This window comes from Chiloscyllium punctatum, chromosome 7 (assembly GCF_047496795.1).
Source record: "Chiloscyllium punctatum isolate Juve2018m chromosome 7, sChiPun1.3, whole genome shotgun sequence".
Lineage (NCBI taxonomy): Eukaryota > Metazoa > Chordata > Chondrichthyes > Orectolobiformes > Hemiscylliidae > Chiloscyllium > Chiloscyllium punctatum.
Window position 1 is genome coordinate 109,205,879 of NC_092745.1, and position 16,193 is coordinate 109,222,071.

General features: G+C 38.6%; 1 protein-coding gene across 2 annotated transcripts in view; it reads right to left on the reverse strand.

Annotated features, from left to right (window-relative positions):
• Window positions 1–1,099: 1,099 nt before the first annotated feature.
• agla (amylo-alpha-1, 6-glucosidase, 4-alpha-glucanotransferase a) overlaps window positions 1,100–16,193 on the reverse strand; it is a 93,693-nt gene continuing 78,599 nt past the window's right edge. For both annotated transcript variants that reach the window (XM_072574573.1, XM_072574574.1), the window contains exons 29-34: window positions 13,389–13,501; window positions 7,303–7,514; window positions 6,694–6,791; window positions 6,349–6,436; window positions 4,852–4,985; window positions 1,100–2,609 (exon numbers count right to left, since the gene is read on the reverse strand). In XM_072574573.1, the coding sequence (XP_072430674.1) occupies window positions 2,492–2,609; window positions 4,852–4,985; window positions 6,349–6,436; window positions 6,694–6,791; window positions 7,303–7,514; window positions 13,389–13,501 (763 nt within the window). In that variant the 3' untranslated portion in view covers window positions 1,100–2,491. The remainder of the gene's footprint in view (window positions 2,610–4,851; window positions 4,986–6,348; window positions 6,437–6,693; window positions 6,792–7,302; window positions 7,515–13,388; window positions 13,502–16,193) is intronic.

Sequence of the window (16,193 nt, forward strand, 5' to 3'; positions counted from 1 at the left end):
GAATCTCAACTTGTCCATCCATAAAAATACTGTGGCTACAAGAACAAGGAATAGAATACTTCCCACAAGTACTTAAGAAGCTCAACACCATATGAAATAAACAAGCCCATTGATCAGTACCTCATCCAGCGTCTTAAACATTGCAGCAGATAAAAGTTCCAGGCAGTGCCCTCCAAACCCAAAATCCTGATCATAAGGAAAAACATGTGGATAAGCTCGTAAAGAGGGCATATGACATGGTTGTCTTCGTTGGTCAGGATGTAGAATATGAAAAGTGGAAAGCCATATAGTAGCTGTATAAGATTTTAGTTTGGCCTAATTTAGAACATTGCGCACAGTTCTAGTCACCAGACTACAAAGGTGTTGTGAATGCTTTGGACAGGGTACAGAAATAGTTTACCTGGATGTTGCCCAGCTATAAGAAGAGATAGTACAGACTCGGTTTGTTTTCACTTGAATGTGAAGGATGAGGGGCATTCTGATACAAGTGCACAAAATTATGAGAGGCATGGATAGTCAGAATTGTTTCCCCCAGAGAAGAAATGTCAATTAATAGGGGACATAGGTTTAAGGTTAAAGGGAAAAAGTTGAAAGGAGATAAGCGAGGCAAGTTCTTTTTTTTAAACGAGAGGGCGAGAAGTGTCTGGAATGTGCTGCTGGATAATGTGATGGAGGTGGATATAAGATTATGAGGCATCTTGACAAATATATGAATGGGCAGGGAATAGAGGGATACAGACCATACAAAGACAAATTTTTTAGTTTAGAAAGGCATTAGGTGTTGGCGCAGTCTTGGTGGGCCATAGGACCTGTTCCTGTGCTGTACTGTTCTTTGTTCTTGTTCTTAATCTTTACAAATACAGAACATCATTATAACCAATGTCATATGGAGCTAATGCCATGTATTCTCATTACCTTTTATCTTTTGCATTCAAAATGCAATAATCACCACTACCAATAGGTTGCAGATACTGAATGAAAGATATTTAATTTCAAAACTATAAATCTAATGAAGCATAATGAAAACATTTTAAAAATGTACAAATTAACAAACACATTGAAAATCACATTGTGAAAAAAAAACATATAGGCACAAAACTTGTAGTCTGAATGAGTTTTTAATATTCGCTTATATCTGCAGACAAATGTCATATGCTGTTCAGTTTCTAGCCAACCTTCCTCTCAATACAAAAAAAAGCTGCAGAGAATCTTCCCAAATTATAGATGAAAAGTGGCACTATTTTCAAACGATTGTTTGGCTAATTTCTTCATTAATTGGAGGGTTTTACTGAATAATGTACATCATATGCTATACTTAGGAATGAAGACAGAAAAGTTGCTTGAGGTATTTGCACTGTGATCTTATCCTCCAAACAGTCAAATTGCCAATCTTTGCCTGGTCCAGTACAAGTACTTATTAATTCAAGAAGCAAACCGTGACTGTGCACACGGTAACATATTGACATACTTTCATATGTTACCTGGTTTTGACAACAGTACTTTAGATGGACAGCATGGAACACCTCTTTCGGCAGCTTTCAGAAACTGAAGATAACTCTGCTATCTCATTTGTTGACATTCTTAGAATTACTGAAATTAGCTACAGATAATCATAGACATTGGTGTGTTTTTGACTTTCTACCTTAATTGGATACAAAAATACATGCATATATAGTATGGTTATGTACCTACAGTCTATCACAATCTCAACACAATGAGGTTAAGACGAACAGTACCATCAAAACGTTGAATTTATCACACACCCAGGTGCCACTCGATTAAACACAAATATTAAAATTTAATAATCCAGTTCTACATGTGCAAATATCATGCAAGTCCTTAAAATAACTCTCATTCTATTGGGCTTAAAATAAGCTTGAGTACAGTAGTATGCAAGATAATGCTTATCTGGCACATTACCTTATTATTGCTACTCATCCAAAATATTTTTGAAAGTGCCTCAATATTGCTATGAAGTTTGAACTTTCCAATTAATTTGTCATGTTTAATTTATGTTGATGCATCTTGGCTGTTAAGCACAAAAACGGTGATAGCTACAATGAGGTTCAAATTGTGATTTGCACAGTGCATTCTTTTTAATGCCTTTATCAGCTTTTTAAACATCAAACTCTAAATTCAGACTTTTGCATTGTTGGATCGTAACATTTTTACAGCAGGTTTCAGATCAGTGCAAACACTGCTAATAGCCAAACAAGAAGCAGATAAACTCACATCAGTTAATCTCACAGCCACATTACATTATGAATTTAAAACACTTATATTATATTAGTCACTTAAGAACGATAAAATATGAGATTGCATAAAACTTCATGTCACAACTGTCCTGTCCCATTGATGTGATCTAATGTTTTTAATTGGATCACAAAAACTGTACAGTTAAATGGCAAATGGTATTTAATACTATGGAGGGACACAAAAAGAACAACTTTCATTCATGTATTGCAATTGTCAAAAGCGAAGATACTACACTTCACAGCTCATATAGTACTTCTAGGATGGTAGCTAGTGACCAGGCTTGGGTTTCACAGCTAAATGGACAGTATGCCCCATTTTCATTTGTAAGCTCTGGAAGACCTTTCCAGGTAGATCTGCAAAATGGAAAAAGAAACAAAATAGTAAATATTAAGACAGTAACTATTAGTAACTGATACAATTTAATCTCATTTTTCATGAGAACAACATGGCCAACAGTTGTTTTAAGACTTTTAAGCAAAAGCGTGCCTGAAATAGGTTGTATCTCATGGCAGCCATGCTAGGTTATCAATCTGTTGGCAAACTGTGATTACTGTATGAATTACAAGCATTCAAAAGAAAACTACGGGTAGACCAGTCTGCCCTTTGAGCCTGCATTGACATTTGATAAGATCATAGCTGATCTAATTTTGACCTGAACTCTACGTTATTTGCATATCGATAAAGTTTCATTGCCTTGGTTATCAAAAATCTGCCTTTGCCTTTAAAGTACTTAAAGATTCTGAATCCATCGCCTTTTGAGAAAGAGAATTCCAGAAACTCAAAAGTCTCAGAAGAAAATGCTTCCACATTTCATTCTTAAATGTGTGACTCTTTATTTTTAACCCATAACCCTTGTTTTCTACATTCTCAAACAAGAGGAAAAATCCTCTTAACATCCACCCCATTAAGTCCCCTCAGGATCTTGTACTTTTCAATTAAGTCACCTCTGACTCTTCTAAACTCCAGAAGATACAGGCCAAGCCTCCCTATCCTTTATTCATAAGACAAGCTGCAGGTATTAGTCGAGTAAACCTTCAGCAAACTGCTTCCAATGCATTAACATCCTTTCGTAAGTTCAGGTCTGTAATCAGTACTCCAGATACAGTCTCACTGATGTCCTGTACAACTGAAGGTTAACATCCCTACTCTTAACTTCAATGCTGCTCAAAATAAAACAGGACACAATAGTTTTCCCGATTACTTGTACCTGCATACTAACCTTCTGTGATTTATACACTAGGATACCACGATCTCTCTGCATCTTGGAGATCTCCAACCTCTCACTATTTAGATAACATGCTTCGTTCTGCCAAAATGGACAATTTCACACTTTCCTACATTATATTTCATTCAGCAGATCTTTGCCCATTCACTTAACTTTTCAAAAACGCTTTGTAGGCTCATGTCCTCTTCATAACTCACTTTCCTACCTTCTTTGTGTCATCAGCAGATTTAGCTATCACACCATGCATCTCTTCATCCAAGCCATTTATATAAGTTGCAGAGTTCAGACTACACATCTGGCCACTGAGGCAGAACACTCGTGACATCCTGCCATCCTGAAAAAGACCCATTTATTCTCTACTTTCTGTTAGCCAACCAATCTTCTATCCATGTCAGTATGATATCACCACTCTACCCAGCGCTTTAATTTTCCACAACAATCTTTAAAATAGCACCTTATCAAATGCTGCATGAAAATCTAATACAATATATCCACTGGTTTCCCCTTTATCTATAACACAAGTTACTTAGAGTTATTGAGGTCTACATCAGAGAAAAATACCCTTCGACTTGTCAGCTGCATGATAAAAAAAACAAGCATTTAATAATTCTAATCCCATTTCTCAGCATTTGGCTCTTTCTTTATGTTTTAGCATCACAAGTGTACAACTAAATACTTCTTAAATGCTATGAGCGTTTCTGTTACTAAAACCCTTACAGGCAGTAAGTTCCAGATTCCCACTACACTCCAGGTGAAAAAAAAATTCCTCACATCTCCTCTAAACCTCCTGCCTCTTACCTTAAAGTTATGTCCTCTGGTCATTGTCCTTTCCACCAAGGACAACAGTTCCTTCTTGTCTACCCTATCTATGACCCTCAATTTTATAAATCTTAGTCATGTTCCCCTCAGTTTCTTCTGCACCAAGGAAAACAATCCCAGTGTATCCAATCTCTCCACATACCTTTAAGCCCCCTAGGCCCACAAACCTAATTTCTGATGAAGGGCTTATGCCCGAAACGTCGGTTCATCTGCTCTTCGGATAATGCCTGACTAGCTGTGCTTTTCCAGCACCACACTCTTTGACGCATACCTAGAACTCTCTAGATCAGGAAATATCCCCTCTGCACCCTCTTCAGTGCAATCACATACTGTTATGAATTCTAGAACTGGGCATAACACTCTAGCTGTGGCCCAACCATCTTTTTCTACAGTTTCAGCATAACCACAATTTGAAACACAAGATACAAGTTAGATTACGTGACTGTAATGATTTGATATACAGCTGGATGTTATAGAGTAATATTCTCAAAATAAAAGATTCTTTCAGGAAAGTTTGCATTATATAGACATTTTAAAAATTATTGACTTACTTTTCCAAGTAATCATAATGACGAGAAAGAACATTTTTCACGAAATATTGTGTATCTTCAGACAAATTCTTGTCGATCATTTTTGAAAATTGCAACTTTGCACGTAGGAAATAACCAAGAGGCCACAGCCATTCCTAGGAACAAAAATAAAACATACAATTTTGTTATAATACAACAAAAAGTGAGTTTTGAGAAGATTTGTAGCTCAGGTTGAGGTTTTGGATGTAGGTTTACTCGCTGAACTTGAAGGTTCATTTCCAGATGTTTCATCACCATACATAACATCTTCAGTGGGCCTCAGGCGAAGCAATGCTGAAAATTCCTGTTTTCTATTTATATCTTTGGGTTGGTGATGTCATTTCCTGTGGTGATGTTCTTTCCTGTGATGAAGTCACTTCCTGTTCCTTTTCTCAGGGGATGGTAGATGGGGTCTAACTTGATGTGTTTGTTGATAGAGTTCCGGTTCCATGCTTCTAGGAATTCTCGTGTGTGTCTTTGTTTGGCTTGTCCTAGGATGGATGTGTTGTCCCAGTCAAAGTGGTGTCCTTCCTCATCCGTATGTAAGGATACGAGTGAGAGAGGGTCATGTCTTTTTGTGGCTAGTTGGAGTTCATGTATCCTAGTGGCTAGTTTTCTGCCTATTTGTCCAATGTAATGTTTGTTACAATCCTTGCACAGTGTTTTGTAAATTAGTTTTGCTCGTTGTCTGTATAGGGTCTTTCAAGTTCATTAGCTGCTGTTTTAGTGTGATGGTGGGTTTATGGGCTACCATGATGCCAAGGGGTCTGAGTAATCTGGCAGTCATTTCTGAGATGTCTTTGATGTTGGGGAGAGTGGCTAGGGTTTCTGGACATGTTTTGTCTGCTTGTTTGGGTTTGTAGCTGAGAAATCAGCAGACTGTGTTCATTGGATACCCATTCTTTTTGAATACACGGTATAGGTGATTTTTGATGGGTGATATACAAAATACTGTAAAAGAACTGCAATAAACACTACAATGGACAAACAGGCAGAAAACTAGCCACCAGGATACATGAACACCAACTAGCCACAAAAAGACATGACCCTCTCTCACTAGTATCCTTACATACAGATGAGGAAGGACACCACTTCGACTGCGACAACACATCCATCCTAGGACAAGTCAAACAAAGACATGCACGAGAATTCCTAGAAGCATGGCATTCCAACCAGAACTCTATCAACAAGCACATTGAGTTAGACCCCATTTACCAACCCTGAAAAAAGGAACAGGAAGTTACTTCACCACAGGAAAGAACATCACTACAGGAAATGACATCACCAACCCAAAGAAACCCAAAACATATAAATAGAAAGCAGGAATTTTCAGCAGTGCTTCGCCTGAGGCCCACTGAAGATGTTACCTGGTAGGGTGACAAAATGTCTGGAAATGAACCTCCCAGCTCAGCGAGCAAACCTACATCCACAACAAAAAGCATTTTGCTGAAATTGATGAAACATTGTAAAAATTATTACCGGTCCTTGGTGGTAGTTATAGCCTCTTGATATATTGAAGTTGCCATTGTCGAAAGAGTTATCATATACACCACAGTAAACTTGGTCACTAACCAGAAAGAAAAACAAATATTACAATCTCTATTAAGGCACATTAGTAAGGGAGTCCAGACTGGGTAATCAAAGAAAATGGATAGCCATGAACAAATTACCAAAGAAACATCTCACCAATTCTGTGCTTTGTCATGTTTTTACAAAAAGACTGTATCTCAATGTGACTAGTATACATTTCAGCAATTGTTTGTTTTCATTAACAATATTCATTCTACTGAAAATGGGACTAATTTTAGCAACAATGTTACTCACTCTGGATCTAATGTTTTCAATCCCAGGGGTCCAAGCAGCTTCTCCTCTACAACTGTTAACGCTTTCCATGCTTTTTCTGGGTTAAAAAGCTCAGGGGCCTGAAAATGAATGAAGTTGATTTTATTGCAGTAATTAAAGCTTCATTTAAGCATTCATATCATTTTACATATCTCAAAAGGTGAGAGGCAAGAGATCTCACAACTGATTGGAACAGCAATATCAATGGCACCAAACTCAGAATTTAGCACCAAAAACATAAAAGATGACAGAACCAATCACTTAACATTGGTAATTCACATATTAAGCCAATTTGTACCAAGATTTAAAATATGACATGAATACAGAAAAAAAGTGCTACAAGTCCTCTGCAGATCTGGCACCAACTGTAGGGAGGGAAGCATAAGCACACTGATTTTAAATGTTAATTCTCAGTTTCTCTCATCACATACACTGCCTGACCTGCAGAACATATCCAGTATTTTCTGCCCATATTTCAGATTTACAGAATCAGCAGCATTTTAAATTGCGACATCTTTACTGACAAGTTTTTTTTTTAAAAAGTGTTGCGCAAGAGCAATAACATTTATCCTGTGAAATCCAATCACTTACCACAACCATAGCTATAGGAAAGTTTGGTCTTAGTTGATAGTCACACCATGGACTGGAAGCACCAAAGCTGTCTTTATAAATGTGCCTTTTGTGGACCAAGTTGGGAAACATTTCATTGGGATCATCTGGATCTTCAGAAACATAGAAATTCTTTTCAAAGTTCTCCATTATTTTCTCATTCCACTCCTCATACGTTATAAATATTTCTCTTCCTGCACAGTATAATAGATATTTCACTACATCATTTTGCAGGCTTGGAAAATAAACTTACAAACTTATTTTGCAAATCATGTAATTTAATGAAGCATGCGTCACACAAGTAAATTTCCAGCAATAACTGACACTTGGCTGGATAAGTGCAGCCCCAACAACACTCAAGGAGCCTGACACCTTGTAGAACAAAGAAGCCATCTTTATTGACCTCACATCCATTTATTCCTCGTACTATCAATACCCAGTGTGTATCATTTACAAGATGCACTTGGGGTGGCATGGTGGCTCAGTGGTTAGCACTGCTGCCTCACAGCACCATTGTCCCAGGTTCAATTCCAGCCTCAGGCGACTGTCTGTGTGGAGTTTGCACATTCTCCGTGTGGGTTTCCTCCAGGTGCTCTGGTTTCCTCCCACAGTCCAAAGATGTGCAGGTCAGGTGAACTGGTCATGCTAAATTGCCCATAGTGTTAGGTGCATTAGAGGGAAATGGGACTGGATGGGTCACTCTTCGAAGGGCCTGTTTCCACACTGTAAGTAATCTAATGTAAATGATCATGGCTTCTCAGAGAGCACCTTCCAAACCCACAACCATGTCCATCTAGAAAGACAAGGGCAGCAGATCTATCTTAACTTGAAAATTTATTGCTATTCCTTCAGTGTCATTAAGTCGAACTCCAGGAACTTTCCAATAGTATTGTGGGTCTACCTACTACAAATGGACTGCAGTAGTTAAAGAAGACAGCTCGTCCACCACCTTCTCAAGTGCAATAAATGCTGGGTCAGCCAGTACCTCATGAGTGAACTTTTAAAAATTATTCATAAATGATAGTTATGAGTGAAATGCAACTATTAGACAGACAGCTATGTGCTATTGCATTCTTTTGATAACTGGATTTGAATAAAATGGGCTGTTACAATGTGCACATTTTTCAATTCTGCCACTTGAGGCAAAAACAATGGTATAGATTTCAAAAGAACACAAATAAAAGGATTCTTAACAGGTGGGAGGATTCACTACACCAAATTACTCAGGAGCAGAAAATTATCCCAACAGATGTAAACTTGAACTGTTCAATCAATTTTGCATCTTTATAGAAACTAGGATTGTATCACTGGCGGCAAAGGTTCAGAGAAAATTTGCAGGTTAAGTTGTTGAAGAGAACTGATAGGAAATAGAGGAAGAAAATATTTCTGTTTGAGAAGTCTTGAGCCAAGGTACATTTCATAAAAATTAGATACAGATCTTTTAAGAGTGAAGCTAAGAAAGACATCTAGGAACAGGACTACTGAAGTCTGAAACTTCCTTCTGCAAAAAAGAGGTAGTCAATTGTTAAATTTAAAACAGATTGATAGATTTTTGTTCATCGTTTTAAGGGGTAATGGGACAAAGTAGATATATGGTATTATGTCAAAATCTTCAGAAATGAAGACATTCTTTTCAAAGTTCTCCATTGTTTTTCTATTCCACTCGTCAAATGTTATAAATATTTCTTTTCTTGTATAGTGTAATATTTATTTCACTACACCATTTGTCAAAATCAGGTACAATTCAGTTGGACGACGGAATAGGCTCAAGGGGCTAAACAATCCACTCCTGTTCCTCTGCATCGAAACTCAGCCATTAATGGGATTGGAAAAGGATAAAAAGTGAAAATTGGAGGAATGGAATGCTTGGTAAAATACAAGGTGAGAGCAGAAAATGTTAGAATGGGGCAAAGCTATAGAAGGATGCAAAGACAAAGTTGAATATTTTAAATTTGAGAATAGGAACATGTAGCCGATATTCGTCAGCAAAGATGAGCAGAATTCATTGTGTGGCAGATTATATGCAGAGAATGAGACAGGTTGCAGTTCATGAAGAGTGTTTGACAGAAGGCCATAAAGGAGAAATTCAGTCATCAAACTTGGAGATGACAAGGTCAGAGATGAAGATTTCAGCAGCAATAGGGCAGACGCAGGAGAAAGTGTACAGGCTTGGTAAATAAACCACAGGTTTCAACAAGACACCAAGGATTACAAATTGACTCAGCAGAGGAAAACAGCATCAGTAATAAAAGAACAATAATTTCAGTGGGGGCTGAAGACAAAGAGTAAATAAATGTGAAGTTGGTTAGGTGACAGCTAGAGCATTGTATGCAGTTCTGAAATCCACATTACAGGAGGAATGTGACTGCACTGGAGAGAAAGCAGAAGAGATTAACCAGAATGCTGCCTGTTTTAGTTCTGAAGAGAAATTGGATAAACTGATGTTGTTTTCCTTGGAAAAGAGGAATCTAGGGGTGGGTTGGGGGAGGCCTTTTGATGGGGGCGCATAGACAGAGTAAACAGGAAATAAATCTCTCCCCTTGATGGAAGATCAATGGCTGGAGCATAAATTTAAGATAAGGGATGGAAGATTTCAGGGGGATGTGAGGGAAAATGTTTTCACGTAGAGGGTGCTGAGAATCTGGAACTTGCTGCCTGTAATGGTGGTAGAGGCAGAAACCTTCATACCATTTAAGTAGTACTTAGATGTGCACTTGCAATACCCAGGCTGGAACATAGGATTTGAATAGTTAGGTGGTTGTTTTTGACCAGCACAGAAGGGTCGAAGGGTATTTTTTCTGTGCTGTAGACCTCTATGACTATGTTATGTATTGGGGCGTTAATCATTTACAATTTAAAGATGTTATCCTATCCACCTTTATCCTAATAGGAGGACTTTGAGGCTAAATAATAGACATCAAAGATATCTGCCCTCCTCTAATTCCGGCTTCTTGAGCATTACAGATTTAAATCACTCCACCATCCATGGCTGTGTGCCATTAGTTGCCTGGGGTCCAAGCTCCAGAATACTTTGCCTACATCTTCCTTCTTGACCTCTCTTTCCTCCTTTACCAGACTCTAAAACATCCCAGCTGCTTCAGCAACAATCCTCCCTCCATCACAAATTCAGAAGTCGGGATTGTCACCAATGATTACACAATGTTCAGCACCATTCGTGGCTCCTCAGATAGTGAAGCACTCCATCACTAAGTGCAAAAGGACATGACCAATATCCAGGTTTGGGCTGACAAGTGGCAAGTAACATTCGTGTCACACAAATGCCAGGCTCTGACAATCTAACCACTGCCCCTTGACATTCAATGGTGTTACCATCACAGAATCCCCACAATCCACATCCTGGGGTTACCGTTGACAAGAAACTCAATTGGACTCATGATATAAATACACAGTCTCTACAAGAGCAGGTCTCAGGCCAACTCCCTGAAGCCAGTCCACCATTTACAAAGCACGAGCCAGAAGTATGATGGAATACTTCCCACTTGCCTGGATGGGTGCAGATCCAACAACACTGAAGAAACTAACACCATCCAGAACAAAGCAGTCTGCTTGATCGGCTGCCACATTCACAAGTATCCACTTCTTCCACCTCTGATGTTCAGTAGAAGCAGTGTGTACCATCTACAAGGTGCACTGCAGAAATTCACCAAAGATCCTTATACAGCACCTTCCAAATCCATGACCATTTCCATTCAAAAGGACAGGTTCCCAGATATATGGGAACACCACCAGCTGCAAGTTACCCTCCAAATCACTCACCATCCTGACTTGGAAATATATTACCATTCCTTCAGTCTGGCTGGGTCAAAATCCTGAAATTCCCTCCCTAATGGGCTTATCTACAACAAGGACTACAGCAGTTCAAAAGGCAGCTTACCACCACTTTCAAAAGCAATTCGGCACAGACAAATGCTGGCCAGCCAGTAGTGCAAACATCCAACAAGTGAATAATGAAAAGAAATTGACCTTTCTTTTGGTCACCTGACCCAATGTCTTCTCATGTATCTTGGTGCCTTACAGGTAGTTCTCCTATAACATCGTAGTTGCATTCCAGTGAGACTTCGCTTAATTGGAAAATGCTTAATAGAAATAATAGGGCCTACGGGAAAAGTGAGGTTAGGGGCAGGCCATCAAAAAATATCACTCACGATCGCTCAAAAATCAACCAAATGTGCAGCACAGCCTGAATGAAGACTGAAATAATATTTATTAATGAAACAAAAGTAAATTTAACACAATACATTTAAAAAAATGTAAGAAAGCTACTCTCTGTGCAATACCCCTCACAGAAAGCTGCTCTGTTGGCAGCTGACATCACCACCATTGTGCATGCGTAGGATGGTGTAGACACTTGCACATGTGCAGAATGGCATGGAGATTTCGGAGCAGACATCAACACATGTGGAGAATGAAGCACACAAATTGATCCCTGCTGGAATTGCGTTTTTGCCAACAGAGGTAAGCGTTCTCAAAAATACGGTTCCCTAATTCTTCAACAACGTTATAGCTAAATTGTGCTGCCAAAATACATGTTATCCCAGAACTACCTGTATTTTTTTTATAATGTTCCAGTGAAGCAGTTTGTAATGGTTAAGTGTTAAAGCAGCGATATAAATATGTAGGTCAAAGTATCAAAGCTGGTAAGCATGAGATCTTCAGCATTGTTGACGAGGAAGCTGTATAAAATCAGGGAAGATATACTAAACTAGTAGACTGTAATTAGTAAACGATATAGCAAATGGTGAAATTCCAGCTGGAGAACAGAGAAAATCTGCATTCAACACTTTCAAAGGTCTTGGAGATAATGTGGTCAAAATTTTCTAGAATAGTACCAATGCAGAAGGAGTTCAGCAATGTGGAAATATTAGAGAAGCTGGGATTGTCCTTCTTAAAGCAGAAAAGGCTAAAAAGGAGTACTAAATAGTCAAAACCATGAATAGTTTTGATGAAGTAAATAATAGGAACTGTTACTAGTGGTGGAAGGGTTGGAAACCAGAGACAGTTTTGCTACTGAAAAAACTTACACATTTTGTCAAAGGTATCCATCTTGTACCCACGGCAATTTTGAAGAATACCAATGAACCAGCTCATGGCTGTGACCTATTTTATTGACTTAAGAGTTTCAGCTAAGTTTGAGTTTAAACTCAACAAAATGGGTGACAGCCACTGGTATACTTTGTTAGGACAATGCCCTGACAAGAGGTTACATTTTGAACAAGGCAAATTTACAAAACCCTGCAGTTAACGGTCAATCACCAATAACTGGTACATTCCCCATCGCAACGCCTCTATTAGCACCTACCGCTCATAAAGAATAATGTTAGCTTCTCCCTTAAATTGGTATTCCTTCAAATTTTCCTTATGAATGCAAGATAAAAAGCTTTGAGAAACGTGGCTTTTTCTAGTAGCATTCAAGTCTCATACTACCAAGCGACAATTTATAGACAATTCATGATGATACATTTACACTAATTAGACACCAATTTTTTTTTTACAAATGGTGACAACACTACGATGTTCTAGAATGCACTGCCTCCAAGGTTATAGTTTCAATATCAATAATTGTCCTATAGTTAGAGAGAGAATTGCATAAGAAACATTTATAGGCTGAGGGAAACGAGGAAAGTGAAAATAAATGGATAGTGCAACCAAAGAACTGACACAAGGATGATGGGTCAAATATCTCAATGTTGTGATTTTTAAAACATTGTCCAGAATAATAATCAATATCAGAAAGATTACAACATAAAACATTCAAGGTCAGGGACCAATAGTAATGTGTTGCAAACACTTGAGGATATAAAACAAATCTACTTTAGGAACTGAACAAAATCCGTAGGAATAGAACACACAACTGTTGCATTCAATCCCTTGAGTACATTCCACCATTCTATTAGATCATGGCCAATTTGTAACTCAACTCCATTTACCAGCTCGTTTAACTGAAATCCCTTGATATTCTTTTTCTCACAAAAATTATTCAATTCTTGAAAATATTATAGTCGTCAGACTGAATCATGGCAACTATGTACAGAAATTAACTTTCTCACCATCTTTATATGCCTTCACTCCATTGTAAGGGAACAGGGATTTTTTATTCAGTTCCATCAACCAGCGAACAGTTGATTTACTGAGGCCAACTATTTCAACAGCAGATCCATCTCTGCAAAGTAAAAACATTTCAGTTGGTCAGTTTATGGAATCAGATATTTTCCAGAAGGATAGATTGTTGGAGAAAACATAAAACTTGCATTTATATAGTGGCACTAATGTTTTAAAAATATCTCTTTCAAAGGCTCCAGAAATAAAGGAGAGGGTTTGGGAAGGATCATTTAAAGCATTGCTAAAGAGGTGGGTCTTAAGGACAATCTTAAAAAGGAGCAAAGAAAGTTGGAGAAAAAGGGTGGTTTCAGAATAAATCCCAGAGTGTGGGGTTTCAGTGGTTGATAGTACAGCTGGATAAGAAATGAGAGCATTTGAGGCCATAGTCAATTGAGGAGTGTTTGATGAGGGATGGGCAGTGGAAATTCCTGTTTTTATCCCCTTAATAATTTGCTTTCAAAATAAATTAGGATGATCTCTTTGGGAACATAATGTGTTATTTTATTGTCCACTCTTAGTTATCCTACCATTAGAGATATTTGTATACTATAGGGGTACAAACAAGGATAGAGCAGACCGGGTGTTATGTCAGGTACCCTTCCCAAAAAAGAATTGTGAAATCCAACTAAATTAATGACATTTGGCAGCTTTTATCAACACATTTGTTTTTGGTGCTAGTTCATTTTGTATTTGCCTTGGACAGCAATTTTTTTGTGTACATTTAAAGAATAATTCCACAAGTCTGTGCTGTTGGCAGGGATCTTGCTCAATACAGTAAATTCATCAAGAGGCATGGAAGAACATGAGTGCCAAGGACAATCCATGGCAATTATTGAGAGAGTTGGCATGAACAGTCTAGGGCAAATGGTGGCTTGTGGCTTGTATGGGTTGGCATGAGTTGTCACAGATTTGGCACAGGGCTTTAAAGGGGACAGAAAGGGAGGGGTAACAGAGACAGACGATAGGAGCAGGACTAGGCCATTCGATCCAGATTCTGCTTCACCATTCAATATGATCAATGCTGATCATTGAGCTCAATATCATAATTCTGCTCGCTATCCCATATCCCTTGATCCCTTTGGTCCATACAAGCTATGTATACCTCCTTCCTGAAAACACAATGTTTTGGCCTTAACTATATTCTGTGGCAGCGAATTCCACAGGCTCACCACACTCTGGATGAAGAAATATTTCTTCAACTCAAGTTCTAAATGTTTTACCCCTTACCCTTAAACTATGACCCCTGGTTCTGGACTTAGCTACCATCAGAAACATCCTTTTTGCATCTAATCTGTCTAGTCCTGTTAGAATTTTTACAAGATGTCTCCCTCATTCTTCTAAACTCAAGTGAATACAATCCTAATCAATTCAATCCCTCCTCATAGATCAGTCCTGCCTTCCCAAGAATTAATTTGGTAAACCTTCACTGCACTCTCTCTAAAGCAAGAGTATCCATCGGCAGATTAGGATACCAAAACTACACTCAATATTCCAGGTGTGGTCTCACCAATGTCCTGTATAATTGCAGCAAAATGTCCTTATTCCTGCACTCAAATCCTCTCATGAGGAAGCCAACATACAGTTTGCCTTCTTTACTGCCTTATCCACTTGTATCCTTACTTCCAGCAACTCATGCACATGGACACCCAGGTCTTATTGAACATTCCCCTCTCTCAAATTACAGCTAAATAATATTCTGCCTTCCTACTTTTGCTACCAAAGTAGATAAAAGGAATGTTGTTGGGGGAGCAAAATTTGCAGGTGAGTGCTGATTTTTGTTCTATACTTTTCTTCACAGCTTTGACAGAATGCTAGAGCATCAAGACTGACATTTCAGTCTTCCACGCTGCCCCTCGCAATGTTTAAACTTACAGTTTCACCCACCCCCACCCGCAGTGAGATCTGATGTTCCAGGCACTTTCTCCTGAGTCATATTTGTGGAACCTCTGGGTCTGCGTTCTTGACCATGCAGTGATATTTGAGGCTAATGTCTCCAGATTTCCCAATGTTAAATTGTAGGATAACTGTCAGGCATCCAGCTCAGGTTGTCTGGAATCCAAAAGTAGAGGAGTGTTTCATGGAGGTAGAGAGGCAGAGCTGAATGTCATCTGCTTACTGGAGGAATCTGGCGCTGATTTTGAACAATGTCAAGTACTATCATGGAGATGAAAATTAGTAAGGATAGCTCCTTAGATGTCTCCAGGGGTAATGGTATGGGGCTGTGAGGTCAAGCTGTTACAGAAAATCTTTCCTGATCTACAGTGTAAGAGTAAAATTAGGCAAGGCAGTGTTCCTATTATGGCTACATAGGGGAGGTGTTGAAGGTGGTTCGTGTTTTCCACTGTGTCATAGGCTACAGACAGCTCAAGGATGACAAAGTTAGACTCTATCATCAGAGTCACATTGCAGCTCATTTGAGGCTCTGGTTACGACTATTTTGTTGCAAAACCTGATTGGAGTGATTCAAATAATATGAAGTGACAGGAAAGGTGGGAGAAATTTGAAGGTGATAACATCAAAGGCGTGAATTTAAGAGATGACAAAGGGGAGGTTAGAGAAGCTACAGTTTTTGAGAAGAGGGATAATGTTCAAATTGTTTGATAAATGAATAATGGTGAGAAAAGGGAAGCAGTACATAAGAGGAAACTGTTTGCAGTATCAGATAACAGGGCCTGGTACAGATGTTAAGAGGCCAGGAGGTTAGTGGGAAGTAGGGTTGAGAGAGTAGAGAATGGGTCTCAGGGAGAAGGCAA